At 39.7% G+C, this 25,022-nt stretch overlaps 1 protein-coding gene across 1 annotated transcript in view; it reads left to right on the top strand.

The window, feature by feature from the left end:
• The window catches only part of WWOX (WW domain containing oxidoreductase), a 219,741-nt gene extending 204,008 nt beyond the window's left edge, over window positions 1–15,733 (top strand). Inside the window, exon 9 of the mRNA XM_006016430.2 lies at window positions 14,769–15,733. Within this exon, the coding sequence (XP_006016492.2) occupies window positions 14,769–14,972 (204 nt within the window). The 3' untranslated portion in view covers window positions 14,973–15,733. The remainder of the gene's footprint in view (window positions 1–14,768) is intronic.
• The last annotated feature ends 9,289 nt before the right edge of the window (window positions 15,734–25,022 follow it).

The raw sequence follows: 25,022 nt of genomic DNA on the forward strand, positions 1-25,022 counted from the left end.
TTTTCTCAGAGGATGAGTACTCATGTGAGGCACCCCTTCTTTGTTTTGAGGTTTTTTTTACCCAACACAGAAGAATAAAATGGGGGTGAAAGCAGCCGGTGTTCACCTTGATTATAGTTGGCATTAAAAGAGACTTGCACCTTGCAAGCTTCTTAAGTGGCCTGCAGAGCCCATGGCCTTTTTTGTGAAGGAAGATGCCATTTTTAGTCAAATAAATGACTTTCTATGGACTTTGTATTGAAAAAAGGTATTTTGGAACACATCCTGTTCCATCCATTAGGCTCCTAAATGCAATCCAGGTTCACCTTGAAAAACTGGTAACACCTCTATTTTTGTAATGTGCCTTCATCTTAGCCTTAAGACTAAGTCACAAGCAGTGGTGCAGAACAGGAGAACCTACCCATCCTTTATGTTAACCCTTCTTGTTACAGCCCTTTTATGGACCATAAGTATGAAAATTTGCTAAATGGTTGAAGTTGTCAAAGATATTGTCATTCTTTAAAACCAATAAAGCATTTGGTTCCCTTTGCTTTCATTCAGTGCTAGAGACATATTGGCATGAGATACTACTAAAAATTGTATTTGTCCTCTAACATCTTTTAATTATGCTACATGTATGAGAAATCTTATGCTGATGCATACTAGCTTACCCCATTGCAGGGAAGTCTAGTTTAACAGTAGACAGACAATCCATGAGGCCCCTTTTTTGCTGCTTTTGGGAAGTCTTATGATTGTAATTGTAAATGGCTTCAATCTGCATATCGATTTGTTTGGTGGGGGTTGCCATTTACTTTGTGCCCTGGTGAGCAGTGGCAGTTTGGATTTTGACCTCAGCATACAGTAGTTCATGTTGTACAGTGTTTTCCTTATTTTCATCTGCATAGCTATAAACAAGACGTACTATAAGCATCTGTATGTAACAAATGCTACCTGTTCTACAAGTATAATCCTTGCATGTGATTTAGAAGCTTAGGTGTCCACCGGAATGGGAGAATACATATCTAGGGTGTTTTGCAAAGCAAATGTCTCCATCTACATTTATGATCTAAGTATCAACAGAAATAATGTATCAAAAATGCTATAAGCTTATTAATTTATAGGTTTGTTTGGTGGTTTCTTTTTTTTCAAAGAACCGATCTGGATGCCAGCAGGTTATAAGTCTTAACTTGCATATTCAGCATCTTGCAAGTATTGTCGTGCCCATCCACAAGAAGGGCAGGAGGGAGGACTTGAGTAACTATAGGCCAGTCAGCTCAACTCCATCCTAGGCAAAATCCTAGAAAAGTTTATCAAGGAGTCTATGTGCAATAAGCTTGCAGAAGGTAAGATTCTGAATGACAGCCAGCATGGCTTCGTCACAGGCAGGTCTTGCCTTACCAACCTCATCTCCTTCTATGACCAGGTAATTCGCCACCTGGATATGAGAGAGCAGGTTGAGATTGTATACCTTGACTTCCAAAAGGCCTTTGATCTAGTATCCTACGATGTCCTTGTGAAGAAAATTGGAGGATTGTGGGCTTAACTCTGAGACAGTCAGGTGGGTGAGAAACTGGCTGCAGGATAGGACCCAGAGAGTCATAGTGAATGGATCCATGTCATCCTGGAGAGAAGTGGGCAGTGGTGTCCCATAGGGGTCGGTGCTTGGTCCAGTACTTTTCAGCATATTTATTAACGATTTGGATGAGGGGGTGAAGAGCTCACTGGACAAGTTCAGAGACGACACCTAGTTATTGGGAAGTGTGATCTCGCTTGAAGATAGGCTACAGATACAGGTGGACCTAGATAGGCCAGCAAGGTCAGAATCTGATGAAGTTCAACATCAAGAAATGTAAAGTGCTTCACCTCAGGACGAGCAACCCCCAACACACCTACAGGCGTCGCATCACCAAACCGAATAGCACCATGAATGAAAGGGACCTGGGGACAATACTAGACCACAGTATAAATATGAGCCGGCAGTGCAATGCTGTAGCCAGCAGGGCAAATAATAGTCTGGCACACTTCAATTGATGCAGATCCAGCAAACCAAGGAGGTGATTCTTCTGCTTTACTCGGCACTGGTGAGACCGCAGCTGGAGTACTGCATCCAGTTCTGAGCACTGTACTTTAACAAGGACATGGACAAGTTTGAGAGAGTCCAAAGAAGAGCCACCTGTAAGATCAGAGTTTTACATGGCAAGCCATACGAGGAAAGGCTGAGGGATCTGAGACTCTTAAGCCTGAAGAGAAGAAGGCTGAGAGGGGACCTGGTAGCAGCTTACCGCTTCACTAGGAGAGTACATCAAGAGCTTGGTGAGCAACTGTTCACCAAGGCAGCTGAGGGGAAAACTAGGAATAATGGCAGCAAACTCCTGGAAGACCAATTCAGGCTCAACATTAGGAAAAACTTCTTAACAGTCAGGGTATCCAGACTGTGGAATAAGTTCCCTCCAGAGGTGGTACAATCACCTACCCTGGAAATCTTCAGGAGGAGACTAGGCAGTCACCTTGGTGGGGTCACCTGACCCCCAGTTATCTTTCCTGCCTGGTGCAGGGGGCTCCTCCAAGGTCCCTTCCGGCCTTACAATCTATGAAAGTAAGATCATCCATTTCTTAGAATGTAAGTCAGTTTTCATTAGTATTGCTGTATTTATAGAAACATATATGCACAGTTTAGAAAATGATAGAAGACTAATGCTCTCGCCTGTAGACAAACAAAAGAAAAGTGAGGAAGTAGGTTGTAGCTTAGCAAAATTTCATGTGTAGAAAAGTGATCCATGTGGCAGGAGTGGGGAAGGAAAGAAATACAGCAGGGCTTCGGAGAAGCTCTGTGGGGAAGATCTGGGGGGATATGGTGGATCACATCTCCAGTGTGACATCACAAGAAAAGGAAATGCCTTTTTGCATTGCATTCACAGAAGTACCATATGCAGGACACAGGAGGTGACAGCACCATTCTGCTCTCTGCTGGTTAGGCCTCAGCTGGTGTTTAGTTTTAGACACTGTTTTAAGAATGGGGAGAAGCTGAGGAGGATCCAGAGATGAGGTGATAAAGGGATCCAAGAGATAGAGGTGATAAAGGGAATGCAGCCATATGGGAAAAGGTGGAAGGAACTGTGTTTCATCTGGAGAAAAGAAGACTGAGTGAGGACATAATAGCAGTTCTCTAATATTGGAAAGTTTTCCTTAAAGGAGGAGGAAAAGGAGGGGAAAAAACGTTATTTCCTCTGATTTTTGAAGTGCTGACATCTCCAGTGTAACTTGTTTGAAGGTTGAGGAAGCATCAGTCCAGAGAAGATTTCAAAATGTCAGAGCGTGGTTCTTTAGAGAGGAAGAAAGCAACCTCCAGCCTCTGCTCCATTCATTAATGCCACTGCTACAATGTGGTAGTAGGGTGCTGACATGAAGTTGGATAGTCGGCTTTCCTCCCTTTGGTACTCCAGCTTGTCAGTTTCACCGTTGTAACTAATCTGTATCCTGGGTTAAAAAGATTGCTAAAATTTCTCCTAGTCATACATCCCAGGCATGACAGTGCAGCTAGCTGATTATCTCCAGAGACATCCGTTTTAATGCTGTATCCATTTACCTCACAGTTGTATTAATTACATTTAATGTAGTTATGAGCTCAGGTACTGCAGCCTGATTTCAGAGGAGAGAGAAAGTGTGTGTCGTAATGAGGCTTGAGTTCAATTGATCTATGACTTGGATACAGGAGATTCTTCAGGGAGTTTGCTGATTTATGTAGAAGACAGATGTCTGTGGCTATTAGGAAACACCAGTTTTTATTACCTATCAATCTCTTGGAAAACCTATGCAGCAAAATCTCCTATAATAGTTCTCTAATCTGTTAAATTAGGGGTTAATGAATTGAAAACATTAGTGAGGAGGAGAATACAGATTTGTAAAGTGGATGGTATCAGAAGTACAGTTCAACAGGATATACCACAGCATCTTCAACACAATGAAATGATAAATCAATACATTGAGAAGCATTATCAGATGATACAATATCCTCCTTGACCCATTTTTATATTTTCAGGAGTGCTTGTGGAGGATTGTTTTGGACTTCAAAAAAACCCCATACATCTGTAAAGGTCACTAAATTAATAGAGCCATTTATGTGTAGAGAACTGATCTTAAAATGCTTTTTCTTTGTTTTTAGAATAGTCCTGGAATTTAGTATAGTTTTAATTTGGAAATTGTTTTTTGTGGGGGCTTGTTTTGTTTTCCTCCTTTTCTTCCCATTTAACTGGACTCTATATGTTTATTTGCAAACTTTTGTGACGTTCGAATCCTATTATTTATACACCATTGCAAGTAAGTCTAAAAATCAGACTTTCTAAATCTACCTGAAAAAACAACTTGTATGGTATATGTAGCCAGGATTTGTTATTTATTGTCTGTTTTGCTTTTGGATCCCTTAAATATAAAGTCAGTTACATATCTCTTCACGAGGTGGGTGGGGGAAGTATCTTAACAAAGGAAACAGTTTTGAGAGAGAAATCAAGAACATGGTTTCTTTTATCAGTTTTTTTCTGAGCAATTTACTTTCTACATGTACTCCGCATGCATTTTTCATTGCAGTTAGTAAATGCAAGTGGGAAACAGAACAGAAGGGATTTTAAAGAATTTCAAGAGCACCTACCTACGCATAAAAAGAAAATACTATTGAGGTGACCGTGTGTGTCAGTACATCACTTTATTTCCACACCACCTGCTGCAATTAAAAATGAAATCACCAAGCAGCGAGTACAGTAACTTCATCAGCCAGCTGATATTATAATTAATGACTATAGAGTCTCTATTATTGTGTACTTCCAAGGCATCAAGTGGAAAGCTGTCGTAGTGCTTTAAATAATGAAAAAGTTTCAGGCCTTGATAAATGGCTCAGTTGGATGCAGTTTGGAAAGTTGAGAGCATATGCTTCTGTCATTAGAAACTAAGGACCCTCGTTACCCTTGCTGTAACTCTTCAGATTCATCTGAAACTCTTTGATCCCATTTCGTATTTAAATTGCGTTGTTTAAAATGTGTTAGGGAAGATGGTGTTCGTGAGAAATTCAGGAGCAAGGTAAAAAGAGATGAAAATAAAACCTACTGATAATTAACATGTTTCATATCTATTGAATAATATAGCGTGTCTGTATCATCTCACACTGAGAACAGCTAATATTTTTCTTTGATTTCTTTGAAAGAGTTCTTTTAAGAAATGGTCAAAGTGGAGTAAAGTAATGTATCTCAGGTAGTGTTTATGATGAGAGTCAATTGAATTTATAGGGGAAAATGAAATTAAAATAAGGATTTTTTCGTATTTGGATTTGGTTTCAGATTTTTAAGATCTCTACAATAGCTTTTGTTATAGCGGTATAAAGCCTGGAATAATGTTGTGCAAGTGTCAGGCATTGACAGTCACAAACTTGCATTACAAATAATTTTTAAAAAGGCACCTTATTGGTAAATTATTCTCTAAACAGGATAATTTTGTTGCTGAAGTTTGTTACGTCAACCGAAAACTGATTAGGGAACTAGTAGAGGAGATTTCCCTTTTAAGATCATTTAAGACGTATAAAGGTATATAAGGCAAAGAATAAAAAGAGGAGGAATTTTGTATTTGAGAGATCATTTTGCCATTTTTTCCATGTACAGAAGCTGATGCCTGTACTTTCCACAAACCTCTCCCCTCTAAAAAAAAAAAACAAAAAAGAAAACTAGAAAACAGGAATGATTTCTTCTGGAGGGTGTTGAATTAAGATTAGGAACCCATTCCAGCCATCTTCATATGGGCAAGTAGGTAACTACAGATTACCTACTTGTTTTAAACCCAAGAATTGTCTTTGCTAGACAACACATTCTTCCTTCCAGTAATATAAAATCCTGGAACAGTATGAAAAAGCTTAAAGAAGGATGCATTGTTTTCAACAGCTTGCCTAAGTCTATCCCAGCCATACCATCGGTCCACTAAAATACAGGGTGGATTTGATTTGAATCAAATTGATTTAAATCATGATTTAATTCACGATTTAAGTCACTGGTCAGGAAGCCTTGATTTAATCATTGTTTTCTACAAAAAGGGCATTCTTGTTGTTTGATATCCTTTACTTATTTAACTTCTTGAAACTTTGCACTTCTAGAGAAAGGTAAGGGCTCGATTGTGTGTACGCAATCACAAACTTGCAGTGAGACAATAGGGATGATGGATGGGCAGTTAGGCCCATCCAAATCTCTTATCTTCATATACTGCTGTTAACAAGGATGTTATTAGGGCTGTACGAAGCTTCTGTCACTGATTCGATTTGGCAGAGGTTCGTCCCGATTCGGTGGCCGAATCTGAATTGAATCAGGAGACCCTTAAATCTCTCCAAATCGAATTGGAACCCTCCGAATTGATTCAGAGATTCAGAGATAGACACAGCTTTAAATGTTTTTTTCTACATACCTCCAGGTACCAGGCGACTCATCAATGCCCCGATGTTGGGGCAGATGGAACATCCTGCAGGAGCGTGGGGGGCTCCCCACCACGCTTGACCTAAGATCCAAAAGTGGACCAGAAGCACTTCTGATGCACTTCTGGGTCTGCCGGGGAGCACCCTGGGGCCCCCTGCGGCTCAGCGACTGGTGCCTCCTGGGTCTGGTGGGGGCACCTGGGGTCCCCCCATGGTCGATTGCTGAGGGCCAGGGGGGGCACCCCTCATGCTTCCTGGCAGACCCAAAAGTGGACTGGAAGTACCTCCAGTTCACTTCCAAGTTCGCTGCTGTTCCAAGTTCCAAGCTGCCAAGTTCACCCATGCTCCTGTGGGTCGCTCTGTCCACCCCAGCATTGCAGCATTCATGAGCCACGCCTGTCTTCTCAAAGTATGTAGAGAAAACATTTAAAACTGTGTTTATGGCCGAATCGCTGATTCTCCTAATCAGCATCAAATCTTCAGATTTGGATTCGGCCGAATTGAATTGGAGACAGTGATCTGAATCAACAAATCAAATCACTGTCCCTGGTTTGGGCCGAATCCCAATTGAATACGGCCCATTTTGCACACCCATAGATGTTATCTCTGGAGACAACAAACTCTCCCTATGCCTGAAGAAAGGCGTTTGTGCCCGAAAGCTTGCAAAGAACAGTTTTTCCAACTATGTAGTTGACCTAATAAAAGATATCACATCTACCCAACAAACCTTATCTGCCTATGGTTTTTGGAGAGACAAATCCACAGTTTGAGAACTGAAACTAAGCATCACAGAGATGCTTAATGGGATCTTCTAGACTGAACCCCATTGGGTAAAGTGGTTTTCTTTTATCTTTACTGTAATCTATAGAGGAGCCTCTGGGAACCCCATAAGATTGGGTTTCTAATATAGTCTATGGTCTCTTGTAACTTATTTATAAAAGTTCTGAAAAGGTTAAATGAATAAATATATTGTCTCAAATAGTATATAATTAGACATTATAATCCCTATTCCATGATGATATTTTTGAGCTTTAAAATATCTTAAATTAAAACTTTCTTTTTATGTTTATTTTTAAAGCATCTTAAGAAATACAATTGAATAACAAAATCTGATTTAAATAAAAAAAATCTAATTTTTAATTTTAAAAACATTGTTAATTTTTATCCACCCTGCTAAAATATATCAATCCTTGTCTCTAAAACATCCTTCCAAGACCATGAAAATGTGAGTTGTTTCTTACTGAGCTTTTCATTGTAAATTATCATTGTTAATTATTTGTACTGCACCAGTACTTAGAAGCCCCGGCCTTGTTGTGTCCAGGTATTGTAGAAATATCAACAAAGAAAGCATCTCTGACCAGAAGAAAAAATACAGAAAGCATCCCTGCCAAAATGTATATTTATTGGTTTGGCTATGTCTCAGTCTGTCGATAGGTCCGTGAATGCATTTGCTGAAATAGATGTGAATTTTCTACGTTCATAAAAAAGAAATCTTGTCTTTTCCATCAGAACTCTCCAACTTGTATTGATAGTCATGGATGGATCTTTAATATTGGATAGCCCTCCTTACTTTTTGCTGTTGTTGAGCGAAAGCAATATCTGAACGACCCTTTTATAGTGTTAATCTTGGAACACTTACAAAAGTTCTGTAACGGGATACAGAGGCAAACAATATGCAAATATAATGTGTCCAACTTTACGGGCTCTGAATGTGCTCATGTGAGCAAAGAGTTATGGTAAGTGGTGAATACTAACCAGGAAGTTTGAGCTTAACATAGCAAATTAAATTAAAACTGATGTACCCAGGGCTCGATCCATCTTTTAATTCATCATGTGTGAAAGTTGCTCTCCAAACAGTTATAGGCTAATTGCTTTCTTTGCTGGGGTCTTCAATAAACAGAAATATAAACAAAATATTTATCTCCGAGTACTAAGTAGCAGCTAGACAACAGGGCAGGCAGAGAGCTAGCAATGATCTACAAGGAAGGGAGTTTTTCATTTAAGTGTTCAAACAAAATGTTATCAAATTGTGCCATGGGTTTCCTAGGATTTTGTCGCATTTTAGAACTGGATGCCCTTGTTAGTAATTAAATTAATTATTTATCCATTGTACGCAGTCTTGAATTACTGTACGATTATCTCAGGCACACCAAAGCATAAGAACACTTGAAAGCAAAATCCAAGCATAGATATTCCATAGCACGTCTTACAATCTAAATATTGCTCTTAGCCTAATCGAAGCAGCAAGAGTAGTCACAGCAGTTGATGGACTATTTTTCAAATTGATTTCAAAAATGTATTTAAGGGGATGATCTTCTACTCTAGATTACCTATTGATTTTTAATATGAAAAGCTCATTATATAAGCAGTAACTGCATATAAAAACCTAGCAAACCTTTGCATAAATCCTTTAATTGAATTTCCAGAGCCCGTGGTTCTACTTTTTTTTAATTAAATCTATTTCTTTTTTTAAGTGTTACTGTGTAATTTGCATGCTGTGAAGTGGCCCTGTCCCAGATAAAGTGCCATTGATCCTTATTAAACCTCACCTCTGGGCTTGCTCAAAACTAACTGGAAAAATTAAAGTGTTCATGCTGCAATGCACTTATTGCTTGTGTGATAGGATTATGGAAAAAATAATAAAACTAATTTCCAAGAGAGAATTTATAATGTGAGATTTTATTTTTTTCAATTTGATAATTAATAGCAAAATCATATCCTAAATATAAATCATATTTTAGCCTACAAACTGTGCTGGTAATTAGGAAAGATAATGTATACTTGATATAAAACCATCATGTTGTATATAGATAAACCTTTGGTATTTTTAATTTTTTAATTGTAGGCTGAAACGATGATACATTCTGCTAAACAGATTAAATAGAGATTTGAGCTGAAAAATCTGTATCTTAAAGTATACAATATCTTCTATTAGTAGCTATTTCCATTTTATTACTTCAGAGTTTAAAACATGAAAAATGATAGTCTGCAACTATTCATGCAAACAATTTATGTATTTGAATTATCATGGGAAAGAAAAGTATAAAAAGCTGCAATAGGATTTTCTTTTCTTTTTTATAATACCTAACATTTGTTACTTTAAAAGCAATAAAATCCCCTAAAGAAATATTCATAATCAATAAGAACACAAAATATGGAATATATTAACAGAGTTATAAAAATGTTTGTAGTATGGCTCAAAATGAAAAACACAGCAAGTTACGTACGGTTTAAAATGTAATCAATTTTGAGGTTACATAGGAGGATATAAATGATAAGCACAAGTAGTAGCATTTTTAGTAAAGGCTGTTGCAAAAATACTGTATTTATGGCCTATTTCATTCCTTTTATAGCTCATTAATGTAGAAAACAAACACAGAGTATCCATCTTCTAAGATACTTTAAAATTCCCTTAAATGATATTTTAAAATGGAAATACCAGGCTCTTGTTTGCTTTCTTCTGTAAACACATGCTGCACTGAAAGTGAGTGGAAACTGGGTTTCCAGCAGGAGCCGGTACTATACGAGTTATGATCAGGAGCTTTCCAGATCTGTAGGGGGGGAAATAGATATTCTTTTCCTTTTGTTTTATTTCTTTTGTTGTCTTTTCTTCAAGAGTGCTGCCAAATCTCCCATTTTCAATCGGTGGTAAATTGCATGAGATAGCCAGTAATATATTTAGCAGAACTGGGCTAGTATTGTCAGTTGTGCAAACTCGCTCCTTAGTGGAAGTGCTGGTTTCAGAGCATCTCAGCGAGAGAGGGGAGATTAGTTTAATTGGTTTCAAAGTTGACTTTGTTGATACTGACTCGGTGTGACATCCACTTCCTTACCAAGAGAGCCCGTGTAGCCGAGATCACTACAGGTGTGTTCCTCTGCCTTCTCTTTGGGTCTTGTTTGAAGGCTCTTGTACAGGCTTTAAACGGACCGTGTTGATTTTAAAAATCATCACTTCTGTCTGACAGCGTTTTGCCTGCTCCTGTTGCAAGCAGTACTCAAGGTGATGACTGAAACAGATGAGAGAAATGATATATATGTCTCTGTTTTTTTCCAGTATCCATATTTTGCATTTGGTAACACTTTGCGTATATACAATCAGCTTCACTGTTCGCCTTCTACAGTCAATCCAGGAGGCTCTGAACATGCAGTAAATGCTATCCGGGCATATCTGTGTGACCACTTGGTACCTACTGACATCAGAGGCTCCATTTCAGCTCTGGGCTTAGTTTCTCTTCCTGTTTCTCTGAGTTTACAATTGCAAAGAGGAGAGAAACAGTTTATAAAACAAGAATGCAGGGTTATAAAATGCTTCAGATTGACCCGTTATAGTTACAAAGGGGTCCTTTTAACAAGAAATGAAAGCAGTGTGCAGAATATGGCAAGATTTTTAAAAATAAAATCCAAATCTGTACAATTTGTCATTTTTGTCTGCTTGTTTTTAATGGGATTAGAGGTGCCTGCCATGTGAAGTTTATACAAATCATTTAAATACAGCTTCTGTTATTGTGCCAGATAATCAGTGGTTCTCCACTGGACGTCTGTGGAGATGCGGCCACGAAGGCAGCAGACACAGGAAAAATTCAGAGGAGGCGTCAGTCGTCTCCCCTGAACCGTCCCATGGGCGGGCAGGACTGTGCTGTGCTGCATGTGCTAGCTGCCAAATGGAAAGGTGCCCTGAGAGCACCACTTACAGACACCTTTACCATTCCCAGTTCTGGACAAAGTGCAGGAGGCTAGTCTGACACACTCTAATTACTCGATTAATCGAGTTGCTGGAGCGTGGTAATTACCGTGCTCCAGCCAGCCTCTGTATCTCATGTATCAGCATCCCTGCACTTCAAAATGGCAACAGGGGTGCTTTAAATAAAGCGTGTTTGCCGAGCTTTAGATAAAGTGCCTGCACCACCATTTTGAAGCACGGGAACACTGATACATGAGACGCTATGGATGCTTTAATTAAAGCGTGTCCCCCGCTCCGCCCTTCCAGCACGTGTAAAAACGCCTTGTGTTCCCACCCCTTCCCAGTAACCTGTAGAGACTCGTATCATCTAGCTCTGTGCTGGGTTGGGGAAGGGAGGCTGGGAATAAAGAGAAACTTGGTAGCCAATGGGCATGTCTAGGGATTACTTTCAGCCCAGTGAAAGTAGTCTGGAAAAATTAATAGAGCCCTAGGCTTCCTTAATAATTCTGGTATCACCCTCCAGGGTCATTGAAAGTCACTGCAGGACCTTTTGGCTTTGCTAAAATTGAACTTCGATGGAGTGGAGGATAGTGGGGAGAAAAATGAAGTCTGGCCCTTGCTTCAAAGCACATCGCTATCATTGATAATTTACTTGATACCTTGTGTACCCATAGTGTCCTAGATAATGTACAAGAATAAAAGGCTGTAATTCAGAAAGACACTCTCTTTGCAAGACAAGTGGCATTTTAAGGCTTTAGGTCTTTGAACGTGAACCTGTAATGTACTATGTGTGTGAGCTCTGGTGGCTGATCTTGAGACTTAAGACAGCTCAGCAACCTGCAGAACGTCTTTTGTGCCCTATTTATGCGGATAGTTGAATGTCCCTTCCAAAGGTAGGACCCTTCCAAAGGTGCTTATATTGACATTCATTTAGGGGCACAAACGTTGGATTCCCTGTGAAGCTTGCAGAGCCTGCAGATTTTCTGTAAAATCTTTTTGAGCCCATTTTGTTTCATAGGCTATTCTTAAATAACCTTCTTGGTATTATAAAATAGTATTTGACATTATAAAAGGGACTGATTTCACAATCTTTGCTTACTCAAGCCACAGAGATGAGGGAAGGGGCTGGGGTGGACAGGTCCACAGAAGCAAGGCCACTCAGGGGTGTGGGGGTCTCCAGAAAAAGCCAACGTGGCGAAGGTCACTCAGGTGTGTGGGGGTCTCCAGAAAAAGCCAACGTGGCCATGGGTTCTGTTATGGATTCCACAAGATGCTCTGACATTGGTGGAACTGTTCACAACTAAAGAGTGGCCAGGTGAGTAAAAGTAGCCATATGACCATTATAATAGCTAAAGAATAAATAGCAAAAATAAATCAATCTGGGAAATTTCCATAGATTTAAAGGAGAAATTCCCACTGCAGTCCGTGCCCCTCTCCCCGTCCCCCTCCAGCCTCTGGTAACTAGATACCAAATAATTACCGCACAGTATTTGTGTTAAATTTTGACATGGCTTGATGATATTCACAAAAGTGACTGATTTATCTTTGCATTTACATGCTTTCCTTCCTGCTTTCCAGTAGTTTTCCTGAGGATTGTTTCTTTGGGCTGGTATTACAAATAGGATATTAAAATTGCAAAAACTCAGGATGTTGTTCTTTGCCATGTATTTCTGTTCAATTAAAAACAAATTGTATGTCATCTAAATTCACCCCTTAAGAGAAGGCATCTTTTGAGATTCTTTCTTCTCTGGTTGTATGTCAGTGGTTTTGCTGTAGTTTCCTAATGGTCTTTAGTGGAGGAAGTAAGTGACACTGATCAGTGAAGGTGGACAGTAAGATTTATAATGTATTTGTGCTAGCTGATTGCCAACAGAACCGGCCTTTCCCAGCGGTGCTGTACGTATACTTGGAAAATCAATAGGGATTAACCTCTGACCCCCTTCACATACTTATACTGTGGTCTGCATTGCTTACCAATATTTCATCTGTTTCACTTAAATGCTGTTACTTACTCAATAATGTGTGGCTGTTCTTGCAAGCTACTAATTAATTTTTAAAATGCAGTATCACTTGGAACTGAGATAAAGCACACCTTTAGTATCAAGGTAGGTGGAGGGTTCTTGGTTTATTTAGTGAGTTTGCATTAGAAAACTTTAATTAAAAGCCTGATTTGAGGGATTAAAGTTATGTGTTCAGATAAAAATGTGCACTGCATCTGGTATGGAACTTTCCTGCAGTGATTTACCGATGAATAGAGTTGTCAGATTCCTCTAACTTGCTTCAGGAGTGGGTCATCCTGCAAAAGTAATGTAAAGGAAGATGCGTGTAACATTACAGTAACATTGAAGGAAACGTGTGATATTACTGGAGCACAAAATAACTGGAATAAGAACCCAAACCTGTTTCCAGGGAAGTCAGTCAAGGTTTTGAATCAAGAGTCGCTTTATAAAGCTTCACGACACCAGATTTTTAATTTAGGCACTGATTCTGCACATACCAAAATTTATGCATGAGAATAATCCTGTTGTTTTCAAATTTAAGTATTGTTAGAAATGAGGCCTCAAGCATAATATTCAACTGTCAAGCTGGAAATCGCATGCCTTCTGAAAAGCATACATCTACAATAGTCACACATAACACAGAGGATCTCTAAAACTAGAAGACAGTGGAACATAAAATACTTCTTTTTCTGTTTGTTTCATTTGTCTCTTTGAAAATATTGTACATTTTTTTTTTGTTGGTTCTGCTATTTGCCTGTAGAGCTGGTTTCTTCTTGCTTTATAAAAAATAATCCTTACCTTTTAAAAATGTATATTATTTATACAGTTTAGACAGGTAGCTCTAGCGAAAGTGGGATTTTTAAAGAAGTAGCCAGTTGAAAAAGGAAACATAACGAAGCAACCAACCAGACAATAGGCTCCTTTTCATTGTAGCAATTTGAAAAGTTTTTAAGAAGCATTAATCTTTTGCATTTCTCTTTTGTCCAGGTCATACACTTTGCTCAAACACAAATGTATTAGCCTAATACAATTTATTTTTGATGTGGCAGCCTATTTCCTATAGGGGGATTTTTAAAATTCAGAGTTTATTATGCAGGTATACCTATTCCCCAGGGTTTACTTACAGTTTACTATTGATCTGATAGCTGGTATTTGAATTGGTCAATATACTCTGTAACTTGTTTAAGATACCCTACCTGAACTATTAGTTTAAATAATGTATTCATAAATTGATTAATCATTACTGTTAGAGTTATTAGCTGCATTTATATGTTTACTATCCACAAATGACTCTTAGTTTCATAATCATACATATGTAAACAGATATTCAGTTTTAAATTGCCATGTAACGGATAATAATTGTAGTCCTAGAAGTGGTATGTTTACACAGAAGGAAAGCTGAAGTATTCATTTTTGGAAAAAGTTTTATAATGTGAATGGTGAAAATTAATAGGCTTATTTAATTTGCATAATATGAGTAATTGTAAATATAGATGTATGTTTGTATGCCATCTCTCACAGAAGGCTGACATCAGCAAAGAAATCTGACATTGCCTCTGATGTACAGTTGCAGCCTTCAGATGCCTAAGGAAACAGGTGTTTGCAGATTGCGACATCAGCTCCAAAACCAAGCTCATGGTTTATCAAACATTTGTGATCCACACAGCTTACTGTATGGAACAAAGATGCAGACAATGTACAGGAGACACCAAGTCACTGGAGAAGCATCATCAATGCTGCCTGCAGAAGATCTTTCAAATCCAGCAGGAAGACAGACGCACCAATATTAGCATCCTCTCTCAAGCGAACGCCACGAGCAATGAGGCGACAATCATCCAACATCAGCTTTGCTAAGCTGCCACTTCATTGAAATCTCCGACTCCAGACTCCTGCTGCAAGTTTTATTTTCCCAGCTCAGTCAAGGTGTGCACTCTAGAGGAGGGGAAGGAAAGCACTTGAAGGACATCCTCAAGGCCAACTTAAAAAAAAAGCAACATTAACATCAGCTTGTGGGAGACTATCGCCCAGCATCACCCCAAATGGAGGAAGAGTCTGCTGTGAGGATCTCAGTACTTTGTAATCTTACAGCAACAACAGGCGATGGAAAGGCAGGAGCAGCAGAAGCTGTGCCGTGGATCAACTCAAGAATCCAGAGCCACCCATCCTGCATGGAAACATGCCCAAGTTCCAACAGTCTCTCTTGATCCTGGATTGGCCTCGTCAGCCGTCTTTGGATCCACAGATAAGACATCATGGAAGGCAATCATCCTTGACTGCAAGGGATTACCAAAGAAGATATACTGAATGCCCAAGTGCCATTTCTCCCTATGCTTATAAAGAGTAACAGTATGCGATGGGTTGTAGAAGGGAAAGGAGGAAAGAAAGAGAGTGGAAGGTAGGAAGGGGAAGAGGGAATGACTTCTGTTGTAAGAGGCCATAGTGGCTCGTGGTTCTGTGTTCTTGGAGGAGTTATGCAGAAGGCATAACCTTAGAGCACCTTGGAGACTAACTGGTTAGATTTCTATCCTTGGATGTGAGGGCTGTTCAGTACCTGGGTACTAGTTGGTGCTGAGTTAGTTGAATGGTGGGTCCCTAAGCATCCTTCAGCACCTGGAAGCTTAAATGTTCATGAGGTTTGGGCAGCTAGGTACTAGCACATATGTAGGTTGGGTGCAGAGCTAGTTGAGAGGATTTCCAGGGCATAGCTGAATGGCTTAAGGAGCCTGAGGCTAATATTTTGATCCTCATCTTGGGCTCTTATCAGCAGTTGCCATCTTCAGTTGCATATCCAGCGGGGAAGCTGAAATGGCTTAGAAAGACTGCCTCTTGACCAAATACAGCAGTAGCCCCAGTGTCTGGGAGGAGCAACTGCAATGCCGATAGCATTTTATAGTAGAAAATATATGTTGCAGATGCTGCTGCCTCTTTCTGTTCCTTCCATTGCAAGTAAATTGGTTTTTCTTACATCCCCTCTACGTAGGCCTTCAAACCATAACTAAACAATGTACAGATTGGCAACGTTTTGCTTTTAAGACGTCTAAATCTGCACTGTAATAGTTGATGTAGAGATGGAAAAATAAGACCTTTTAAATGTGATGTGTCTGATCATTATGAGCAGAGCTGCAGGCTTTGATTTTCATTTCACATATTTACACAACATGCTCGTATTTATTAAACCGAAAGTATATCTGTTGTGGTGTTAGGCAGGGAAGAAATCAAAGAGCAGCCACAGAGATTTCCATAACAAAGAGCCCAACCTAACTCAGACTGAAGTCAGTGTGAATCTTTCCATGGATCTCAATGGGAGTTGGATCACATCCAAAAGCCATAGCTTTTATAAAACAAAGAAAGTGTCCAAGGAATAACTTTCTGGAGGGAAGTACAAACAGCCATCTAACCAGCTGTGACACAGCTCCCAGCTTTTCCCTGCTAGAAGGTACAGAACCCCCTGCTAGCCTCAAAATGCTTTCATTCGGGGGTGCCCACAAGTGCCACAAGCAAAACAGTGAACTCAGTGCGGCCATATGATCTACCTTCGATTCCTCACCTGTATCTAGGACTAATGCATTTCAAGTTTATTTTCTCATATCGTCGTGCACCTCAGACTTGTGAATTTTGCAATACAGGAATGGGTGGAGCTTCTTCATGTTTAGTTGGAAAGCCATTTTGTTTCACGGCATGCCTTTTCTGCTTCATAAATTCTACTTTAAAACATTCAACAACCTGCTAAATTAATATATACTGTGTTCTTTCTTTAATGGGTAGGGGAACTTGTCTCACAGCAGTGCATTTGTTCAGCTCTGTTTTGAAAAAGTGCTGCCTGCCGTGTGAAGGACATCTGCTCACAAATGAATGATTGTGCTTTTGATTCGGAGCAGCACCTTCGCTTTAAATGCTGGCTGCAGATGAAAGGAACAGATTGCCGTGGTACCGCTTTTGTGAGGATTCCTCTACCCAGCATGTGGCTTCATACATTATTGAGAGCAAATCCACTTTATACTACCACTCCTCACTGCACTTATTTTGCCAACCTTATTCAGAATGTCAGCATGGATCACTTTCCTACAAAGGAATAAAAGGCCAGTTAGGAAGATTAAGCAGATAAATTATTTACAGTGTTTAATTATCATTGTACAGGTTTATTAAACTTCAGGGTTACCTAGAAACCTAAGCAGCTGCTAAAAAAAAAAAAAAAGGCCAGTGTAAAGTTAAATAAAAATGTTTTTGTGTAAAATTAAATCCTTTTATGTATGCCGTGTTAATATAAATGTCCAAGTTTTTTTTGGCCGAGTGCCAAACTTGACTTGGATTTGATGTTGTGATAATTTTTTTTTTCCCATAATCCATTCCTAGCTCAGGGCTTATTATGATAGGAGATCCCACCGAATTCTCTGCTGAGTTGACTAACAGGCTGGCATACTCCTAAATGTTGTAGACAGCAAGCAGGCATGGAAGGGATGCTTGGTAAATCTCAGAAGGTTCCCTTTCACTGATATTAAGGACAACTGTATTTTGCCAGAAGCTATAACGAGATGATTTTGTAGCAACAACATTGTAACACCAAAATATGTTTTGCAATTTTCTTTAATATTTATGTTAGCTAAATAATTTACTTTGTTTCTTCGTCTTAGAAATTGATTTAGACAGGATTTACTGAATCACAGCAGTGAGGATTTTATTTTATTTTTTTTATCTGAAAGTACAGATGTTGGTGCTGTGGACTGTCCTCTAGGAATAGCTTCCACGTCTCTGTACACTACCCGCTAATATAAACTAATGAGATCCATTAAAGATCTGCCCACATAGTTGAAGGGAACCACCTATTAATCTGTCATCTTTGAATACTATGAGAAAATTAAGACCACCAAGCAACCATGAATTTGAAAATGAAAAAGGCAGTACCAACCTAATATACTTTAAGGATGAGTGCCAACTAGGTAGAAAGTGAATGAAGTGCTATTACAAGAAGAAAAAAAAGTAAAACCTGTTCATTAAGTTTAATGAAATAAAATAAAGCAGTGACATGCCAACATACATAAAAGGTGAAGTCCTGGCTCCATTGAAAGCATGAACAGTTTTGCCATTGATTTTTTTTTTTTTTAAGGGAGAGGCTAAATGTGGCCTAAAGTATGTATCCTTAACATTGCTATGTAAATTGGATCCTAGGTTTCACAAACTAATTCTGATCAGGTGAACATTTTATTGTGCAATCTATTCTGTCTCAAATATATTTTTACTGCCTAACTTAAAATATGAGTTAGTACCCAGACCTCACTAACCTAAGTTAGTGAGGTAATTTCCAACAGCTATTGGTTGCACAGACACATTTTTGTTCTGGGGTTTTTACTTTAAGCAAATACTTACAGGAACCTGAGATCTGGATATCAAAAATGCATCTATGTTTGGGTCATTTCTGTTTAACCTAATCTGCTCGACAGTTTTGTTTGGAAACTAAGGGGAGGAAGGGGTTAGGAAAAGTTGACATCATGGTCAGAGGTTACCTTTCAGGTTTTATTTGGTTTTGCGTTGTTTGTTCCACCCAGAATAAAAGTCTGCCTGTAAAGTAGTCCAACACTGAAGTCCTGCAAAGTGAAAGTGGTGTGTTTTGTAACTGATCAACCGATCACATGCTTTCAAGAGGCATTCTTTGACCCACTTTTCAGTTACGTTTCCTCGTGGTTTTGCTTCTTCGATGAGCTTTAGTTAAAGCACCCCTGCTGCCATTTTGAAACGTGAGGGCGCTGAGTACACGAGATCTCGCAACACGCTAGATTAGAATGCGTTCTAACTGGAACACATCGGAGCATGTGTACAAGCATCCACGCTATGACCACTTCTTGACACAGAAAAGTACATAAATTAACAAATGCAACTTAACAAACAATCAAAATGTCTTTAAGGGAATACATGGTATCTTATTAATTTTTAAACTAAACTGATAAGAAGAGTGGCCTATTATTGTTATGCAGAAAGAGTTTGTAATATTTGGGGCTATAGTTTGTTGGTATTAATTTTTATATTCCACAGTGAAAGCTCTGACAAAGACCTATCATTTCCCAAATAAGCCATTTTTTAAAGAGAACATCTGTTGAAACAGGCAATTTACAATCTCCTTAAGATACTGAAGGACCTAATTAACTCTGGAGGGAGACCAACCGTAGTTTATCAGAAACTATTTCTAGAGCTCTTTACTGAGTCAACTTTTTCAATTTGATTTTTAAAAAATGTTCTGACTTTGTTGGACATGGATAGAAATGCTAAAATCACAATAAACTGGTATGGATTAAAGCAAACAAAAATATAACTGTAACAGTTATTGATAATACTTAAGGTAAGTCCTTAAGCAGCAGCAAAAATAGCCCTTGTTTCAGAGGTTGTATCACTGTCTGCACACTGAAAGCCATCATCACATAAAGAGAATTGTTCTACAAAGAAACTGGTGTAAACTATGGATATCCTACATGGAAGACTCTGTGCATCTCAATATCCCACCATTACACTACACTACTATCTTTTAACCATTGATTTACAATAAAGTTACTGTAAATTAACCTCAAAGGGAAAAGCTTCTGAAAGAAGACAAAACAGAGAGATTTATTCCATGTAAGAAAACATGAAAACAGTCTTAATCTCTCTGTAGTAAGTGCAGATTATTTGGAGCCAAAATATACCTTACTAGACAATACTCTGGCAAGCGCCTACCTTCCCTCTACTGGTCTCAGGCATAGTGAGCACTGCAGTCCCAACTCCATGCTCTGCAAATAGGGAAAATCCTGCTCCTCTTGATGTAAACAGGAATCTTGCTTCTGAGTTCGTCTGAGCCACAATTTTACTCATAATTCAGTATTAGTTACCCTTTCTTCTCTTTCTTTAATAGACATAAAGCTAAACGAACCTTGTGGCACTACGTGTTTGAAATGTCACGTGTTAAGAGAGGCCTGTAGTATAATGATAAAAGTATAACGTTACAACAAGGAACTCTTAAAAACTACATTTAGGGCTGAACATTTTAAGAGCTCTGAAAGTAAAACACAAGTCATTCATGCCTCCTCTTACAAGGCCCTGGACCAGTGATGCTCAACAGGCTGCTGTTGTGACACCTTGGGGTACTGTGAAGTGAAGCACCGTATTAGCATCGTTAACTAGGAACACCTATACATGAATCCCAAGATAAACCCAAAGATTTCAAATAGAAATCCATGGTGTCAAAAACATTCAGCCGTGTTGCGGTCTTTCTGAGTTCTTTGCAATAGAAGAAATGCTCCGTTATTTTTCTGTACTCAAACACCTGAAAACTAAGAGCTGGGGTTTTCTGGGGTGGTGTCTTGAGTCTAATGAGAGGGCCCGGAGTCTGAAAAGGTTGAAAAACACTGCTCTAGGCTTAAATCTCCTATGCTTAAGATGTCTTCTGGAGCTTAAATTTTATTGTTCATTATTACATTTCCTCACACAATTTGGCCCAAACTAACCCGAACCTCCTGGGCATAGCAGTGAAAATGTGGTGTTTGGTCTCCAATCGTGCTTGCTTGTTGATCTGAAAGGACCGCTGTATTGAAAAGATCTATCCCCTGGAAGTCTAGTTACGCATAACCTTGTATCTTTCTGGGAAGCTGCAGATTTATTTGTCATAGCTCTCGGGCATGAAAGATGTCTGTAGCACTAATGTGGAAAATGTTTCTCTACTATCTTGTCTCCATGCAAATAACAAATTAATGTAGCTCATAGAGGAATCTAATCACCACAGTTTGGTGTTTAAGGGAGCAAAAAATCATCTATTCTGACTTTTCTGTTTTAGGAGTGGCACCAAACTTCAGCTTTTCAACAAACAGCTCATTGTTTTTGACATATAGGTTTTGATGTCTGTCATCAGACAATCACACAGTCTTTAAGAATTAATTAAGTAAGTATTCTCCATGTCTTCAACCCTGATCTCAAGTTGTGGCAAAAACTGCCAAACTTCTCTCTCCTTTTTGTGAGAAAATCCTGCATTGTATTCACTCTCTCGTGTGTCTAATCCACATCATGGGTCATTACAGTTTCTGTTCCTGCATACTGTCCTCTAAGAATGGAGCTACATCAAACAACCATTTGAGACTAAAGCATGTCTTCCAACTCTCGTGTTGGATCTCCGCATTTTGAAAATATTATTGTTTACTGGACATCGCTTTCTTATAGGCATATGCCCAATGGTGAAACCTGCTTCCACCAACAACTGCCCATCTCCCTTGTCTGCGTCATCTATAAATTGAGGAGACATGGTGTTTATGACTGCAGCTTCCTGCTATCTTCTGCCTCCATCCTGTATCCATGCAAATGAATATTAACCAAAGCATTTCTTACCAAGATCTTCGACAACCTCTTTTTGGCTTCTGTTTCAGGGCCCGTACTCCACCCAGAGACTGACCTTTCTTCAGGTTTTGAGCCTACTGGTCTTGATTCCTTTCTTGAAATCTTGGCCTTTCTTGGCCGCCTTTATCAGGACTGATTCCGTTGACACCTGATCTGTTGAAATAACCTTGCTCCTTGGAGCTGGTCTATCCGGCAAAAGGACCACTGATGTTTGTTTTTTGTCATCCGTCATTCATACACACGTACGTGTGTGTGCACACACAAACACACACACACAGAAAGAGAGACAATTTTCTCACTCAGGGACCTTTTACAGACAAAAGATCCAAGAATATAACCTAACAACTTGAGTAATCAGTCAGATGCAGTGTGAAAGTTGCGGTATTTTGACCAAATACCTATCTTGCCTCAAATAGGATCCATATTCAGGTGAGTCTGGTTTCTACCCGCTCCAGGATAATGATGTTAACACCTTAATATCTCCTTCGTAGAACATACTCACTGCCCCTTCAAGCCACTGTTGATTGTTTCATGCAAATAAGTGATCTTACGAATTACCATAATCTCCCTCAGGTTAAAATGATATTTGAAACTTGATTTATCCAAAGGATAAACATCATTTTTCCTGTAGTCCAACACAACCTGATCCTGTTCTTTTCCTTTATCCCAGTCATGTAAAGGAAAAGATATGAATTCATATATACAAATTACTAGGGAGGAGTATAAGAATATTGCCTGGGCATGCAGGGATGAAATCAGGAAGGCCAAAGCACAATTGGAGTTGGAACTAGCAAGGGACGTGAAGGGTAACAAGAAGGGTTTCTACAAGTATATCAGCAACAGAAGGAAGATCAGGGGAAGTGTGGGTCCCTTTCTAAATGGGGGAGGCAACCTAGTGACAGAGGATGCAGAAAAGGCTGAAGTACTCAGTGCCTTCTTCACCTCAGTCTTCACTGGCAAGGTGAGCTCCTAGACAACTGCACCTGGCAGCACAGTTTGGAGAGGAGCGGGGCAGCTGACAGTAGTGAAAGAACAGGTTTGGGACTATTTAGATAATCTGGAGATGTACAAGTCGACCAATGTGATTTTTAAGCCTCTGGCCATCATCTTTGAAAACTAATGTTGATTGGGAGAGGTCCGGGATGATTGGAAAAGGGCAAAAATAATGCTCATCTTTAGGAAAAGGAAGAAGGAGCATCCAGGGAACTACAGACCAGTCTACCTCACCTCAGTCCCTGGAAAAATCATGGAGCAGATCCTCAAGGAATCTGCTTGTAAGTGCTTGGAGAAGAAGGCTGCAATTAGGAACAGTCAGCATGGATTCCCCAAGGGCAAGTCATGTGTGACCAACCTGATTGCCTCCTACGATGAGAAGACTGGCTCTGTGGATGTGGTATACCTTAATTTTAGCAAGGTTTTGATAGGGTCTTCCACAGTGTTCTTGCAGGCAAGCTAAGAAAGCTTGGATGAGCTGGATGAATGGACTATAAGATAGAAAACTGGAGCATTGGGCTCAGAGGGTAGTAGGAAATGGCTCAATGTCTAGTTGGCAGCTTATATCAAGTGGAGTGCCCTGGGCCCGGTCCTGGTGCTGGTTTCATTCCATGTCTTCTTCCGTGACCTGGAAGATGGCATGGAGTGCACCCTCAACAGGTTTGCTTATGACATCAAGCTGGGCGGGGTGTAATAGATACACTGGAGGGGTAGGGATAGGATTCAGAGTGACTTAGACGAATTGGAGGATTAGGCCAAAAGGAATCTCCTGAGCTTCAACCCAGACAAGTGCAAAATCCTACATTTAGGACAGAATAATCCCATCTGCTGGTACAGGCTGGGGGCTGACTGGTAGGGCAGCAGCTCTGCAGAATAGGCCCTGGGGGCAATAAGTTCAACATGAGCCAACAGTGTGCCCTTGTTGCCAAGAAGGCTAATGACATACTGGGCTACACTGGTAGGTACGTTGCCAGCAGGGTAAGGGAAGTGATTATTCCCCTTCATTCAGCACTGGTGAAGACACATCTGGAGTACAGTGTTCAGTTTTGGGCTCCCGACTACAGAAAGGATGTGGACAAATTGGAGAGAGTCCAGCAGAAGGCTATGAAAATGGTGAAGGGGCTGGGGCACATAACATATGAGGACAGGCTGAGGGAACTGGGCTTATTTAGTCTGGAGAAGAAAAGACTTAGAGGGGATTTCATAGCAGCCTTCAACTACCTGAGAGAGGGTTTGAAAGAGGATGGAGTTGGACTGTTGTCAGTGGTGGCAGATGACAGGACAAGGAGCAATGGTCTCAAGTTGCAGCAAGGGAAGCTTAGATTAGATATTAGGAAGGATTTTCTCACTAGAAGGGTAGTAAAACACTGAACAGGTTACTCAGAGAAGTTGTGGAATCTCCATCCATGGAGGTTTTAAAGACGCAGCTAGACAAATCCTTGGTTTGGATGATGATACAGTTGGGGATGGTCCTGCTTTAAGCAGGGGTTGAATTAGATAACCTCCCTTTCAGCCATCCTTTTCTTTGATTCTGTGATCTGGATGTTTTGTTGGTCTGATAGATGTGCATTTAAGAGCACTAAAGAAGACTTCAGCACCTTGTTGTATGATACCAGGTAAAGGGAAGATATCTACCTGGTTCAGGAGCTGCTTTTTCAAATCCAACAAAGTGAAATCATACAGTCCTATGAAGTCAGACATTCATGAATGCTCCAGCAGGTCGGCTGCCACTTCTTGAGCAGAGCAGGTGTCTGCCTCTATAGAAAAGATTGGTAAAGCTGTTACCTAGCCAAGCATGCGTACATTCACTAGGGGCTTTGGAGACACCCATTTCAACTGGAATTGTCTTCAGCAGAGAAGTTCTTCATGCCATGCTTGTCTACATGCACTGAATTAATTTCCTATAAACATGACATGTTCTGCCCTCTCACTTCCAACTACTACCTACTCTGTAGAGAACGGGGGAATTTTGCTGTGCTGATAGGTTGCTTTGTATGTTGCTTGCAGCTAGTTCCTTTTGATCGTTTGACTGATATTAATTTAATAATATTTTCCTTGGAAAAGAAACAAAGGGCTGGGATCCCCCTGTTCCAGGTGGCTCTAAATAGTTCACATGGAAAGGGGTTCAACCCAAGCATAAGAGTCAGAGGACATTCCTTTCCTAAATAAGAAAAATAGACAGAAAAGACAAAATTTCTCTGTGTCGGCAAGTATGTCCATTTTAATTTACAAATTCTCTCTAATGATTACACGGTAGTCCTAATTTTCTTCTTCTATTGGAGGATGTTAAATTAATGGTGGCTCCTAACTGGCTGGGGAGCTGTACAAGGGATTTTAATTTATGTCAGAAGATAACGCATGAGGGAAGCAGTACCTTGAGGATGGTAAGAATCCTAATGATGGATGCAGCTTTACTTTTTAATTAAAAAAAAAAAACGCCAGCTTTTGTGTTGCTTCAAAAAACATGTTAGTAGAATAGTGGAGTCCTTTCCTTTTACTTGTATGTTTTTAAGTCTTCTTTCCACGTCTCTTTTTTTGTTCTTTAATTTGAAATCCGTTGTCTCTTGGGTTTTGATAG

This window comes from Alligator sinensis, unplaced genomic scaffold (assembly GCF_000455745.1).
Source record: "Alligator sinensis unplaced genomic scaffold, ASM45574v1 scaffold349_1, whole genome shotgun sequence".
Classification (NCBI taxonomy): Eukaryota; Metazoa; Chordata; order Crocodylia; family Alligatoridae; genus Alligator; species Alligator sinensis.